The 15,991-nt window shown below is 41.7% G+C and overlaps 1 protein-coding gene across 2 annotated transcripts in view; it reads right to left on the bottom strand.

Annotated features, from left to right (window-relative positions):
* Positions 1 to 9,118: 9,118 nt before the first annotated feature.
* LOC122553348 (ovarian cancer G-protein coupled receptor 1-like) overlaps positions 9,119 to 15,991 on the bottom strand; it is a 28,254-nt gene continuing 21,381 nt past the window's right edge. For both annotated transcript variants that reach the window (XM_043696931.1, XM_043696933.1), the window contains exons 2-3: positions 12,877 to 14,034; positions 9,119 to 10,712 (exon numbers count right to left, since the gene is read on the bottom strand). In XM_043696931.1, coding sequence (XP_043552866.1) covers positions 10,695 to 10,712; positions 12,877 to 13,899 — 1,041 coding nt within the window. In that variant the 5' untranslated portion in view covers positions 13,900 to 14,034 and the 3' untranslated portion in view covers positions 9,119 to 10,694. The remainder of the gene's footprint in view (positions 10,713 to 12,876; positions 14,035 to 15,991) is intronic.

Below are 15,991 nucleotides of genomic sequence, written 5' to 3'. Positions count from 1 at the left end.
TGGCGACAGGGGATGCATTTCTAAGATATTGAATCAATACTAAAAGAAATCTCCTTGGTCACAAAATTAACTCTTCACAAGAAAATAACGTTATTACAAAAAAATTGTCTTTGTGCAATGGTAATTAGGACAAGACATGCATATTAAAGGTGGAAAAAGAAAACCATGGTTGGGCCGAAGGGCCTGTTTCCACACTGTAGGGAATCTAATCTAAAAAAAAGTAAGCAAACAATTTATTAGCACCAGTCTGGACCACAGGATTCAATTAGTTGCTTTCTTTCTCTTCCTTTCAATGGTTTCTTTCAATTTTTTCCTTTCAACACGAGGCCATTAACACCCTGATGTTCTCTTTCATTCACTAGTTGAGAATTTGACCCTTTCTATCATTAAAGGCATTTTGTCCCTCCTTCAGCAGGGAATTTGTAGAGAAAATTGAGTGGATGATAGCAAGCTGTCTCTGGAGACTTTCCAGTGTCTCCATATAAGACAGCAAGAGCAAGAGAGAGAGACAGCAAGAATTTTTTTAATGCTTTTGCTTTGCAAGCGAGGTAAATCTCTGCTTTATACTACCCGCACAAACCATGGTCAGGAACCAATTAGAATATTTGTTTCAAAGCCAGCAGCTTTGTATTGTCTACTTGAGTTCTCACTGTTTATGCAGCTCATAATGTGCTCCAGTAACACGGTTTATAAAACTGCAGCCATCGCCTTGGCTTAAAGAAGTATTTTAATTACATTAGTTCATTGTCCAAAACTAGATCAGAAAGATTTAAAAGGGACCTGAGGGGCAACATTTTCACACAGGGAGTGGTTCTCATGTAGAATGAACTGCCAGAGAAAGTGGTAGATGCAGGTACAGTTACAACATTTGACTCTATCACTCTGTAAAGAAAATAAAAAAGTGAGCTCTTTACACAAACAAAGCTTTCAAGGAGATAGGAGATGGCGTTTATTGCCTTAATTGCTGGAAAATCTGGTGTTGAAAGTACTAGTGGGCTGCTTTGCTAATGGTTGTCATGATTTGGAGACGCTGGTATTGGACTGGGGTGTACAAAGTTAAAAATCACACAACACCAGGTTATAGTCCAACAGGTTTAATTGGAAGCACTAGCTTTCAGAGCACTGCTCCTTCATCAGGTGGCTCTGAACTCCACAACCACCTGGTGAAGGAGCAATGCTTTGAAAGCTAGTGCTTCCAAATAAACCTGTTGGACTATAACCTGGTGTTGTGTGATTTTTAACTTTATGCTAATGGTTGTGTACTAATATTTTCTGGGCTGATGCTTCTGCTTCACAGACTCCAGAGTAGGCACAGAAGCTGCAAGACTTTTGTTTTATTTATTCATTTTGTGGGATGTGGGCATCGCTAGCTGGCCAACATTCATTTGCCCATCCCTAGTTGCCCTTGAGCTGCCTTCTTGAACCACTGCAGTCCACCTGCTGTGGGTTGATCCACAATGCCCTCAGGGAGGGAATTCCAGGATATTGACCCAATGACAGTGAAGGAACGATGACATATTTCCAAGTCAGAACGGTGAGTGGCTTGGAGGGGGTGATGTTCCCATATATCTACTACCTTTGTCTTCTAGATGGACGTGGTTGTGGGTTAAGAAAGTGCTGTCTGAGGATCTCTGGTGAATTTCTGCCAGTGTTCTAACTGTACTGGAACAGCTTGGCTAGGTGAACAGCAAGTTCTGGAGCACATGCTTCCAATACTATTGCCAAATCTTGTCAGGGCCTTTGCAGTATCCAATGGCACTAACCGTTTCTTGATATCACATGGCGTGAATCAAATTGGTTAAAGACTGGTACCTCCTGAAATCTCAATCTTAGTTAAAGTATGTAAGAACCCGATAGAATTTCCAAATTCCTATCTGCCACTTAAAGCCCGAAAGGGTGGGCTGTGTTGAATCTCCAAAGTCTTGATTCCAAGTTAAATGCAAACAGAACTAGATGCCAATCTATGACCATCAGCAATTCAGCTTCATTGACAGGAAATTTAGTAGATATGAGGATTCTTCATATTTCACCCATTGCTCCCAGATGTATACTTTTTTAAAACCATTTTGCTTTTTATTTCATAAAAACAGTGTTAAACCTGTCTTTTTTGTGTTGTGTGTGCACCTGTGTATTGGACTAAGGGGATACAGTTTTAATTCCAGATCATAGCTTAGGTGCTCATCAGTGTTTGCCACTTGCTTTAAGAATTAGTTTGTTCATAATGAATGGATGACTTTGAGTTCGTTGAAAAAGACTTTTTGGTCATTGCATCAACACATTCATACCTGGATGACCTACTGAGTTATGTGGCTTGATTAACAATGCACAGTTGACAGTCTCAAGAGATTGTTTGTTTGGGAGTTAAAGCCTAATTAATTGAAAATGTTTCAGCAAACTGTAAAAGGCTCGTCCAATTCATCAGCTCAAAGAAGACTCTAAATTAAGAATACAGAAAGTAGAAGCCACATTAATGACAGTGTGAAGCCGGCTGCATCATCAGGGAGATGGATACACCTGAAGAAACCTTCCTGGTTTCAGTCTATCTGTGTATTTCCAGAGGGAAGTTAATGGCAGTTTAGAAAAAATATTTATACAGTCATAGAAATGTACAGCATAGAAACAGACCCTTTGGTGGTCCATGCCGAACAGATAGCCTGACCTAATCTAGTTTCATTTACCAGCACTTGGCCCATAACCCTCTAGAGCCTTCCTATTCATATACCCATCCAGATGCCTTTTAAATGTCGCAGTTGTACCAGCCTCCATTACTTCGTCTGGTGGCTCATTCCATAAACGTACCATCCTCTGTGTGAAAAAGGTGCCCCTGAGGTCCCTTTTAAATTTTTCCCCTCTCATCCTAAACCTATACCCTCTAGTTCTGGATTTCCCCATGCCAGAGAAAAGACCTTATCTATTTATCCATGCCACTCGTGATTTTATAAACCTCTATAAGGTTTATAAACCTCAGCCTCTGACACTCCAGGGAAAACAGCCTCAGCCCATTCAGCATCTCCCTACAGTGCAAACCCTCCAGCCCTGGCAACATTTCTTGGCAACAAGAGAAAGCCAAGTTAACATTTTAGGTTTTTCAGAGCTGATGGTAGCCAGGAATAGGCTGGTATTTATGCAGGAGATGGGTGAATGGAGGGGAGAGGAGTAAACAGTAGGTGGCAATAGAGCCCAAAGAGAGGGATGGGTAAAGGTCAGCCTGAGAAAATGGGAACCACTAGTAACTGACAATGGGTTGTGTGTGGTAACAGTCCATGTGATGACAAGGCCTGTGTGTTGGAGTAAGGACATGGGATAAGATGCTCAAACCCTAAAATTGTTGAACTCAGTACTGAGTCCAGAAGGCTGAAGAGTCTCCAAGTGGAAACTTATTGCTGTTCTTCCAGCTTGCTCTGAGCTTGGCTGGAGCACTGCAGCAAGCCTGAGTTACAGATGTTGGCTGGGGAACAGAGTGGTGTGTTGAAGTGGCAGGCACCTGGAAGCTCAGGGTAATTTTTGTCAATGGAATGTTGGTTTCCGCAAAGCGGTTGCCCACTCTGCATTTTGTCTCCCCATGTGTAGAGGAGACCACATTGTGAGCAGCGAATTCAGTAGACTGGTTTAAGTAAAGTGCACTGCTTCACCAGGACGGTGTGTTTGGGCCCTTGGACAGTGAGGAGGAAGGAAGTTAGTGGACAGGTGTTACACCTTCTGGGGTTGTACAGGAAGGCACCATGGAGCTGTGGGGAATGGTGTTGGGGATGAAGGAGGAGTGGACAGAGGTGACCTGAAGTGAACAGTCCTTGCAGAAGGCTGAGAGGGGAGGGGAGGGGAGGGGAGGGGAATATGTGTCTATTGGGGACATCCTACTGGATGTTGTGGAAGTGGAGGTTAACGATCCTCTGGATGTGGATACTGGTGGGATAGTAGGTGAGGACAAGGGGGATCCTATTGCTGTTGTCGGGAAAAAAAGAGAGGGGGTGACAGCCGAAATGCAGGAGATGGGTTGGACCTGGCTAAGGGCCCTGTCAGTTATGGTGCTGGGGAATCCTCAACTGGGGAAGAAGGTGGACATTTCAAAGGCTCACTTTTCAAAGTTGGCATCATCAGAACAGATGTGATGGAGATGGAGTAGATTCCTGACAGAAAGTTGGCTTACACTTGTAGCCCTATGCTGGAACTGGGAGTTGCTGAAACAGTAAGTTTCTCCAGGCAGTACATGTATTCCTTTTTGCAGAATCCAGCTAATTAGGGCTCAGGTGCAGCCCTGGGAGTGAGGCCTCCATTTCAGACTCCATTTCAGAGGTTAGACCATAAACGACGGCCTGGGAGCCAATGATAGTTTAGCACAGTTGAGAGTGGGATGAAAGTAGCCCATACTTTCTTGATGTGACTAAAATCAATTGTAACTCAGAGAGATTTGGTGGCACCTTAGTGAAGCTAGCCATTTGATGAAACATGAAATTGTGCAAGTAATTATCATAGAATCCCTGTAGTGTGGAAACAGGCCATTCAGCCCACCAAGTCCACACCACACCTCCGAAGAGCAACCTACCCCCATACCCTATCCCTGTAACCCTGAAATTCCCATGGCTAGTCCACCTCGCCTGCATATCCCTGGACACTATGGGCAATTTAGCATGGCTAATCCACCAATCTGCACATCTTTGGACCGTGGGAGGAAACTAGAGCACCCAGAGGAAACCCACACAGGCACAGGGAGAACATGCAAACTCCATAGAGATATTCACCTGAGGCTGAAATCAAACTCAGGTCTCTGGCCTGTGAGGCAGCCGTGCTAACCACTGAGCCACCATGTCACCCAGTTCGCCTATTTGGGAGTCCATGTTCTGCTTGTCCTGAGCGACTTGGTCTCAGAAGAGATTGAGCTATCAAAGTCAAGTCAGAGGGGCTTTGAGAGTATTCCAATGCGAGATATTTGAAAGTGAAAAGTTGGAATCACGATAAAGGAAACAAAGTTTTAATGAGGCCCTGTGACTCAGTGTTACTGACATCCAAGTGGGATCTGTCTGGACCATATCAATCATTTAACATGCAACCTGTGGGTTGGTTCAACTCTGCTTTGTCTGTTATCTCATTTTTTAATTTATTCTTGGGATTGCTCACCTCATGTTAATCATGACTGTTAGAATCTAAATTGTATCTGTAAAGCATATAGTTTAGAATCATAATCTTACCTCTTCGGTACAATGATCGGTCATTATTGCTTTGGTTTGTTTTGTTCAAGTTTGTAGAGGTGATGAAGGGGCAGCATTCTGAAAGCTTATGATTTCAAATAAACCTGTTGGACTACAACCTGGTATTGTGTGATTTCTGGCTTTGTTCAGGTTTGTTTCATAACAACTTCTTTGTTGTTTAAATTTAATCCTGGAATCCTCCACTTATTTTCTTACCTTTGGTTCTTTCGCATCTTTTATTCTTTAAAAGATTATGGTCTCTCAGGCCAGATCCTAATAAGCATTCAGCTTGTCTGGCATTCCCATAACTGGGATCTTTCAGCCTCATCTACAACAGTCACCTTTGGAATCTTCTTTATTTCCTCCATACAAACAATATTTTACTCGCAACCACACCTGCCATTAATCTGTCTTCTGAAATATTTTGCTTAGCTCAATCTGTAATATCTGAATTTACATCATTCAGTCTGTTTTGTATTGTTTTATATGGTATTTACAGCACAGAAGTAAGTCGTTCAACCCAATTGGTTGATGTTTAGGCTTCACTTGAGTCACCTCACATACTTTGTCTAATCCTTACACCATTTCTCTTGACTCCTTTCCTCTTCACACATTGATATAGTTTTCTTAAAGGCATTGATTGGATTTCTTTCTACTATTGCCCATGGTACTGCGTTCCACATTCTGCGTAAAGAATTTTGTCCTGAATTCTCTATTGGATTTATTGATGACTATTTATGGCTCCTAATTCTGGTCTTCCTTGTCTCTTGTATATGTCCATTCTATCATGTTTAGGGGAGAAGTGTGGGGAAACTGTTTCCCGCAGAGGGTGGTGGGTGCCTGGAAGGTGTCAGTGCAGGTGGAGGTAGCAGGCACATTCGCCATGTTTAAGGCATACCATGATAGACACATGAAGGTAAAGTGAACTGCACATGGCAATAAGTAGCGGGTCTAAACGAGGATTAGAAATCAGTGCAGGCTTGGTGGGCCAAAAGGGCCTGTTTCTGTGCTCTATTGTATTAGATTGTATTAACATCAACTTTCCATTTTCTAGAGAAAAGAACTCCAGTATATTCAATCATTTCTGGTGAGTAGAAATCACTTCACAATTGATCAGATGAGGTCAGAGAAGGATGAACTGTCCCAGCGACAAGTCCTGGAATCAATACCTCCTATCTCCCTCGGCCCAGGTAACTCAAGTTTCCCAAACAGAACATGCATTCTGTGCGTTAAATGCAAGACTTACTGCTCAAAGTTGTGTGTTCTGTATGTTTTAGATGTCAAAACAAATCAAAATTTATTCAAAATGTATTTGACCAACTTCATTTAATGTTGAAACAACAAAGTAATTACAATTTAAGTAAAATATAAGTACAATTCATTCTGAATGAAGTGTGGTACAGAAATAAAACATATAAATAGAATACCCGCAAAAATAAACTGTTTATTAAAAATACCGACACAAAAGATTTCATCAAATTATTCCACAATATGATGCATTCATTTTAAATTCTTTAGATTTCAGTTGGTCCTAATCCTGAGCGCACCCAGGGAGTATTGCCATTGGAGTGCTGTGATCAGTGCTTCAGAACTGCTGTCTGATCAGGAGAGCACAGTGTGCCAACCGACCAACTCTCATCCCAAAGCCTAAGATGTTGTATTTCATTGCTGCAATGTGGGATCTTGCTGTGTTCAAAGTCACTTCCATATTCCTCGACAAAGCAGTGAGATCTAGACTTCAGAATGTACATCATTGGCTGCAAAGTGCTTTGGGCTACTCTGAGGTTGTGAAAGATACCATAGAAATCTCTGTAGCAGCTATCGTCTCAATGAGTAGCACACTCATCTCTGAATCAGAAGCTCCAGAGACTTAAGAACAAAACCTTGACTGACATTTCGATTGCAACACTGAGTGAGTGCTGTTCTGTCAGAGGTGCTGTTCTCTGAATGTTGTAAAGTCATATAGTCATAGAGATGTACAGCACAAAAAGAGGAATATAAATAAAATAAATATTGTTTTCAACATTGTCTTAAAAATTAGTCAAAATCTCTAGCGTGCAAACTGTGGGGAAGTTAGATACATTGGAAGCTTTTCAAAGTGTTTTGATACTTGAATTTTAAAGAAACATTCCTGATAGGTTTACTTCCTGTTATCACATTGGACATTCTCAAATCCATGTGTGAGATTCTGAAAAACAGAGGAGACTCTGAGAATAACTTTCAAAATTATCAAAACAAAATTGTAAGTGTGGCTGAGAAAGGAGGCCAGGCCAATAATTCTATGCAGGTTATTCTTCAACTGCCTGTCGGTAAACTTTAGTCTATTACATGGGCCACTGAAGATTGGCAACTTATGGGCAGGACTGCAGGGATTTCTCAAGGACAGATCGTGTTTAAGCAATACTGTGCAAGTTTGGAACTGAAGCAATGCCCTGAGAGGATGCTTAAAGTGGATGAGATTTCTGTGGAGTTGCAAAAAGTATTGATAAATTAACCCAATTCACCCATGAAGCCAATACCAGCATAATACAAGATTCAGTATCACTGGGGAATTGGTATTTGGACAGGGTTACTGACCTGTGATGTTAACTCTGTTTCTCTCTCTCTGCAGATGCTGCCTGACCTGCTGAGTGTTAGCCAGTAATTCTTTTTTATTTTTATTTCAAAGTTCCAGGATCTGCTGTGACTTGCCTTTGCTCCTGAGCTGTCTCTTTCAAAATCTCCAGTTTTGGGATGGGTTGCAGTTTAAATATTAATACACTGTTGCTCTATGTGACCTTGAGTAACCAGCGTTCTCTGTGTTAATTTTATAGAATTCTACAGCAATCAGATTGGTCATTCAGCCCAATACGTCTGTGCTGGGTTTTTTTTAGATTAGATTAGATTCCCTACAGTGTGAAAACAGGCTCTTCGCCCAACAAGTCCACACCGACCTTCCAATGAGTAACCCACCCAGACCCATTTCCCTCTGACAAATGAAATTAACACTATGGGCAATTTAGCATGGCCAATTCACCTGACTTGCATATCTTTGGACTGTGGGAGGAAACCAGAGCACCTGGAGGAGATCCACGCAGACGCGGGGAGAAAGTGCAAACTCTACGCAGACAGTGACCTGAAGTTGGAATCAAACCCGGGTCCCTGCCCCTGTGAGGCAGCAGTGCTAACCACTGAGACTCCACATAAAGCTCCTTCAGTCAGATAACTGAAGGCTTTCCTGTGATTCTATCTGCAAAACTCCGATGTGAAATGAGTTCATCTAATTGTAGTGAGCATTGGCACACAGTGCAGAATTCCTCTGAAAATAGGCAGTTTTATTCAGCATAAAGAACAGATAACTACGTAACAAGTTGTGAAAAACGGTGCAGGGATTGGCTCTGCATAGTTGCAGCAGGACAGAACAAAGTTCGTTCTGTTTCTCAGTGTGTGACACCGGACCTCAAAGAACTTAACATGAACACTAGATGCCCCTCATGTAAAGTGTCCCATCACCCAAAACCCTTAATCCAACCCTGATTCTTCTATTGCAATCCCAAGTCTCAGCAGAATCTCTGGAATCATTTGAAGTTAACTGGCCCAACAAGAACGGAATTGACTGAGAAGACTGGGAATTAGATGAGGTGGGTTGGGGTGAGATAGGCTGGGTTGGGTTGAGATACGTTGGAATAGGTTGTGATAGGAGGACTGTGTAGGTGCAGGAAGGGCCTCAAAGGTGCTTCACTAATCACTCAGGTCATGACTGTTCTGGTTGTGGTCTCAACACCACATTATTCCTGTCATAGAAAATGGAAGCAGTGGCTGGTGAAGCACCATATAAAAGGCGTCTAAATTTTTTTTCCCCTTTTTTTTTAATTTTATTAAACAAACTACAAAATAGTTTACAAAAAACATTTACAGCTGTACACAAGAGACAGCAATTTTACAAGGGAGAGGAGCAGTAAAGCTAGGCCCCAAACCCTACCGTTCAACCATTTTACAGGGAGATGAGGACAAACCTCAAATTAAAGGCGTCTAATATCTGGGAAGGGTTTTTGAAGCATTGGTTAATTATATGATTGATTCAAAATAAACATTCAGAGAGAACTTAAGAAAAGCACTTTGAACAGTACGGTCTGTTCCCCAACCTTTTTAAAACAGCATTGACATTAGCTTTGTTTTCCATGGAAACATATACTTTGTAAGATTCCACTGCAGATGTTCTCCTGAGATTTACATTGTTGATATTAATAGACATGGAAACAGCAAAAGAGATAATCTTTCATGATTAGAGTAGGGAGAAACTTGTTTCCTTTCTTTAATTAGTGGCATGGAACCTTTTAGGGCCAACAAGGAGCAACGCCAGGATCTTAGTTTAAGATCTTACTCAAATGTGGCACCACTGAGAGTGTTGCAGTCCCTTCATACTGCATTGGAAGCCTGGATTATATGCTCAAGTCTGTAACCTTCTAACTCAGACAAGAAAGAACTATCAATACACCGTGGTGACACTGGTCAATACGTTAATGTCCAATCCTCTAGGTTTCTGGATCAACAACCGTGCTTGAACATTTCTTTTCCTCTTTCTGTTTGCAATGACGGAAGTTGACAAGACACTCCTCATCAGAATTCCATGTGAGCTGTCAGATACAAAGGAGAAGAGGGTGGGATCAGCCATGCAGTTCAAATGGATCAATGGCAACGCAAAGTGGTAAGAATGGAATGAGGACTTCACAAAGCTGCAAATGTCCTCAAACAGGGTTCTGACCAGCAGCATGATGTGATAAGGGTCAAAGTGAATACAAAATATGACAATGGCACCTAACACCAATTTCTTGATCCTTAACTTTTGATCTTGCTGAATGCCTTGACTCTTGCAGATAGATGCTAACAACTGGTGATTGGAAATAAGTCAACAAAACAATAGGGAAAAGGAAACCCACAGAGAGATGGTCCTAGTTTATTCTCCTTTGTCAAGGCCACAACGGATAATGTTCGAAACAAGGTAAGTGATTGTTCTGATCTTTCACAATCCCAATTGTGGGAGAAAATGAAAACAGTGGTTCCAATTTCTTTGATCTAGGCAATGGCACTGACCAGAAATGGGGGTTTCAAAGTTCAGGAGGTGTAGAGTCTTAAAGGGTGGACCATTGGCAGGTAGCAATCCACAGAGATGCAACAGAAGAATGCGATGCTCACAGCAACTCACTGTCCATCCAATGATCTTTCATCAGTAAGTATTGAATTCACAAGGGTAGACAGGCAAAGTGCAACAGCTCTGAGATGGTTAGGTGACAGAGGTAGACTCCCAGCTTATTCCTCTGCTTGATCTGTAGGTAGCTGTGATACAGGGACAGGAGATCAGCTAAAAGGCCGAAACTGAAGACCACAACGTGGATGGTGGGAAACAGGCTCTGGTAGATACTGTAATCGAGAGGACAGACGATGGAATTATCACACTCTGATTGATTGGCCATCTCCAGAGATAAAGAGAATACTCGCCCTGCTACAGTCTTCAAGTTCACCAGGAAATCAGACCAAAAGGTTTTGCTAAAGTGAGGTAGGGTTTGGAGGGAAGTATAAACAAAAGAGATTATAAAACAAATCAATCGATGTTCTATATTCTATGTAGACTTAGATGAACAAATATTAACATACAAAAATGGTGATTAGGATCTTAGCAGTAGACCATCCAATTTCTTCAGCATGCTATCCTATTAAATTAGATCTTAAGATCATTTACTGATTCCATTTCATAATATCCTTGACAAACAGCAACCTGTTCACCTCGGTTTTCAGATTACTTACAGTGTGAAAACAGGCCCTTCGGCCCAACAAGTCTAACCGACCCACCAAAGCACAACCCACCCAGACCCATTCCCCTACATTTACCCCTTCACCTAACACTACGGGCAATTTAGCATGGCCAATTCACCTAACCTGCACATTTTTTTGGACTGTGGGAGGAAACCGGAGCAAACTCACACAGACACAGGGAGAATGTGCAAACTCCACACAGTCAGGCGCCTGAGGCGGGAATTGAACCCAGGTCTCTGGTGCTGTGAGGCAGCAGTGCTAACCACTGTGCCACCGTGCCACCCACTCTTCAGTTGAGCCTAGCCTCTGAGCCCTTCTCTGGGAGAGAGTTTCAGATTTTCACTAACTTTCTGTGTGAGGCAATGTTTCCTGACGTTATCCTGAACTCTCAGTTGGACGTGAAACCCCTTTGTTCTGGGATCCCCTGAGCAGACAAAGGTCACTCAGAAGACTTTGGAGGTGAGTGTTGAGTCATGATATTTTTGTGAAGTTTCGTGGGACAGAGTCATAGAGTCATACAGCACAGAACCAGACCCTTTGGTCTAACCCTTCCATACTGACCAAGAACAGCTGTCAATTTACACATTATGACCTCCAGAAAGCAGCAATAGAAATAGAAAATAGAAGCAAGAGTAGACTATTTGGCCCTTCGAGTCTGCTCTACCATTCAATGTAATCATGACTGATCATCCAACTCCGTATAATGTTCTGCTTTCTCCCCATACCCTTTGATCCCTTTTGCCTTCAGATCTTCTTCTCAAAAAAACTCCGTGTTTTGACCTCAACCACTTTCTGTGACTGACCACTCCCTGAGTTAAGAAGCCTCTCCTCAACCCAGTCCTTAGACTGTGACTAATCGGTCAATACAGCTGAGAGTGGGGTTTGAGGAGTCACTTAAGCAGAATTTACTCCATACAACTGAGCAAGATGAGAACTCAGGCAAAATCCATGGACATACCTAGCTTGGTGAAGCTAGCTGCCAGCAAAGAAGATGTGCAGTTTTTGGCATTTGGACAAGTGTGGACCCAGGACAGGAAGGTGATCGACTGGAGCTGGAGAAGTTGTTCAGGCAGTCCATGATAGAACAGCTCTCGACAGGGAGTTTCAAAGCCAGATCAGTAGAAGTGAATAATTGTAATCCCTTAATGCTTCAGGGAGTTCTGGGATGATTAATGTATCCCATGTGTGACTTGCAGGCTCTGCCACATGCATGTGGATTGGGTAGATGGGGCTCAAATGTCTCAATCACACACAGACACATATAGATACTCACACGCACAGTAACACACACAGATATTCACAGTAACACACACACATAGATACTCATACACTCAGTTACACACAGAGACTCATATAGAAACGCACACACAGTAACACATATACGTATAGATATTCACACCCATAGATACTCACACAAACACATACACATACTTGTTTCTCTTAGACACACACTCACATTCAGAAACATACACATACACACAGATTTTCACAGACTTGCACACAATAACACTAACACACACATGCTCAGTCACTCTAAAACACACACTCACAGAGATACATCACACATTCACTGACATACGCTCACACATGTTCACATAGACATTCAAACACTAACACAGGCTGATATACTCAGACACTGAGTTCTGATGAAGAGCTACATCAGACTCGAAACGTTAACTCTGTTTCTCTGTATAAAAATGCTGCCAGAGCTGCTGAGATTCTCCGGGATTCACTGTCTTTATTTTAGATTACTAGCAGCTACAGTACTTTGCTTTTATATTGCAACGCTCTTGAATTAAGCCTCCTTTACACTTCATACTTTGTCCTCTGACCCCAGCACATCTATGTGTGTGGATTTTACTGAAAGACCAGGAGAAGTTTAATTAACAGTTCACACCTTTGAGTGTTGGTATTCATATTTTTCTTGTTTCTGGTGTCTTTGAGGTAACAGACTTGTTTTAGTTGTAAGCGGTGAGCTGCCCTTCATCTCAAGGGCCACAATTTCTTCTTTTTTCCCACAAGGAAGCAGATTGATAACAGGATCCAGGAACCTGGCTAACCAGCTCTGGGAACTCTGTGATATGAAACAGTACAAAACAGGGTCGGCCACACAGTTTAAGCTCATCAGCAGGAGCCCAAAATGGTAAACCTCAAAAATACTGTCAGCAAAGGGACAGTCATACTCAAATATGCTTCGAACCATCAGGAAAATGTGATAAGGGGCAAAGCAAGCCAGGAAAATGATGATTGTCCCAGATACCAATTTTTTTATTCTTAATTTCCGCTGTCTTTCAAGTCCATGGCTTTTGTGCACAACTCTCAACACCTTATAGTAAGAGTAGATCAATAATATCAAAGGGAGGCTGAAGCCAATGGAGAGTTTGTAAATATTTAAATATCTGTCCTTTAGGCGCAGAGGATAATGTTCAAAACACAGGGTATCATTCCCCTCGTCTTTACTGAGAACCTTGGAGCCCATGTAAATGGTGCAGACAGCTATCTCCTTGAGCCAGATGAGAATACTGATGAGCAAAGCTGCCTTCCTGCTGTGTATGAATTTAAATTTCAGAGGGTAAGCCACAACAAGGAAGCGATTAATGGCAATGAAGCAGAGGAAGCCAATACTGATGTAAATATTCTGGTAGAGGAGCAGACCGCTGAAGATGCAAAGTTCCCGAGAATATTGCCAGTCATCGTGCTGCAGCATGTACTGAATCCACAAAGGTAAGGAAAGGAGGTACAACAGGTCTGAGATGGTCAGATTACAGAGATAGATTCCCAGCTCATTCTTCTGCCTGATCTGTAGGTAGCTGTGATACAGGGACAGCAGGTTAATCGGGAGGCCAATGATGAAGACCCCAATGTAGACGGCGGGAAACAGGATCTGGTGGATACTGTGGTCGACAGTACAGTTGCTCATCGTTCAACACAACTCAAAATTTTCTTTCAAAATAAACTTATTTGTGCATTGGATTCCCAGCTATGGCCTTGCTTGTTGGATCAAACTTGTCCTGATATTATTTCTTCAAATTCTTTTCCATTGCAGATTTTCTAGCTGGAGGGAAAGAGACACAGAGAAACTGAGAAAAAGCCTCATAATTTCCAGTCACAATCACCTATCATTCATTCATTGTACTCACCCTCTGCCTGTCATGTTGCTGCATTGTGTTAAGAGAACTCACACAAAAATACATTACTGGATTGTTCTGAAGAAGGGTTCAATGTTAACTCTGGTTTCTCTTTACAATGCTGCCAGACTTACTGCATTTCTCCAGCCATTTCTGTGTTTCTTTGTATATTTCAGTTCTTTGTTTTATTACTGGCTAGCCTCTCTTTTCGTCAATACTATTACGTTATTAATCCATTGAAATGCCTGTCATTCATCCTACATTTGATTTGACTACAAAATACATTGTGCAGCAGATCTCTTATTTATATTTTAGAAAATACTTGTGGATGAATTGAAAGACTTCCTCACCCATGGGCAGAATATAATGTATCCAAACTTGCTGATGCAGCAAAAATAGGTGGGAAGGGATGTAGTGATGTGCAAAGTGATGATAGGTTGAATGAGTGGACAAAAAACTTGACAGATGGAGTTGAATGTAGGGAAGTATGTGGTCATGCACTTTGGTAGGAAGAAAAAAATAATAAAACTGTATTAATTCAATTGAGAGAGACTCTAAAAAGAATGTACCACACAAGGTTCTAGGTATTCCTGTGCATGAACCCAAAATATAAGCATGCAGTTACAGCAAGTAATTCAGATAGCAAATTGAATTTTGGCATTTATTGCTACAGAATTTTAAAATGGGTAAGTCTTGTTACAACTGTGCAGAGTGTTGCTGAGACCACAGTATCAGGACTGTGTACAGTTTTGGTCCCTGTATTTAAGAAAGCATGTATTGACATTGGAGACAGTTCAAGAGAGATTCACTAGGTTTATTCCTGGGTTGAAAGGATAGACATATGAAAAATGACTAAACAGATTCGATCTTTATTCATTTGAGTTCAGAAGAATGAGGGGTGATCTTATTGAAACATACAAGATTCTGAGGAGGCTTTACAGGGTAGATGCAGAGAAGATGTTTCCTATTAGTGGGGGAATCTCGAACTAGGGACATTGTTACAAAATAAGGGGACACTAATTTAAAATGGAGATATGAAGGAATTTCTTCTCTCAGAGGATATGAATGTCTGGAATCCCCTATCCCAGCGAGTTGTGGAGGCTCAATCACTAAAAGTATTTAAAGAGGAGGCAGATAGATTTTGAAATATTGAAGAGCAAATGAGGAGGTAAATACATCCTTCCCTTCTCAGGAATGCTGGTCCATGTAGCCATCCTATTCCAAGGACTTCACAGGACTGTCCAAAACTCAAACTAAAGCTCTCTCTCCAAACTATGGAGTCTCTGAGTCTGTGGGTTAACAATTTACTGATAATAGCATTAAGCCATTGGCTCTCTGTGTCTGTTGTGTAGCACTGGATCAAATGTCTTCTGGACATCCATGTAGATCACACTTACAGCCTCCAACTCATCAACCCTCTGTATTACCTTATGAAAAATCTCTAGCAAGTTAGTTAAACATAATTTTCCCATGAGAAATCTGTGTTGACTCTTTATAATCAACCAAATCTGTCCATGGGGACATTAATACTACCCTAAATTATTGTGTCTTTCCAATCAGAACAGTTCTAAATGAACATTAAGCTGTCGCCTCTCTCGGTCACTGATAATTCTGTTGAGCCCTTTCAGTTTTTTCCACTACCATATCATTTCCATTTTAAATCAGCCAGCAGCAGTAGCATAGTCATAGAATCATAGAGATGTACAGCATGGAAACAGACCCTTCGGTCCAACCCGTCCATGCCGACCAGATATCCCAACCTAATCTAGTCCCACCTGCCAGCACCTGGCCCATATCCTTCCAAACCCTTCCTATTCATATACCCATCCAAATGCCTTTTAAATGTTGCAATTGTACCAGCCTCCACCACTTCCTCTGGCAGCT

Source organism: Chiloscyllium plagiosum, chromosome 10 (genome assembly GCF_004010195.1).
Source record: "Chiloscyllium plagiosum isolate BGI_BamShark_2017 chromosome 10, ASM401019v2, whole genome shotgun sequence".
NCBI lineage: Eukaryota > Metazoa > Chordata > Chondrichthyes > Orectolobiformes > Hemiscylliidae > Chiloscyllium > Chiloscyllium plagiosum.
The sequence above is the reverse complement of the archived record's forward strand: the minus strand, read 5'-3'. Positions and strand labels throughout refer to the sequence as shown.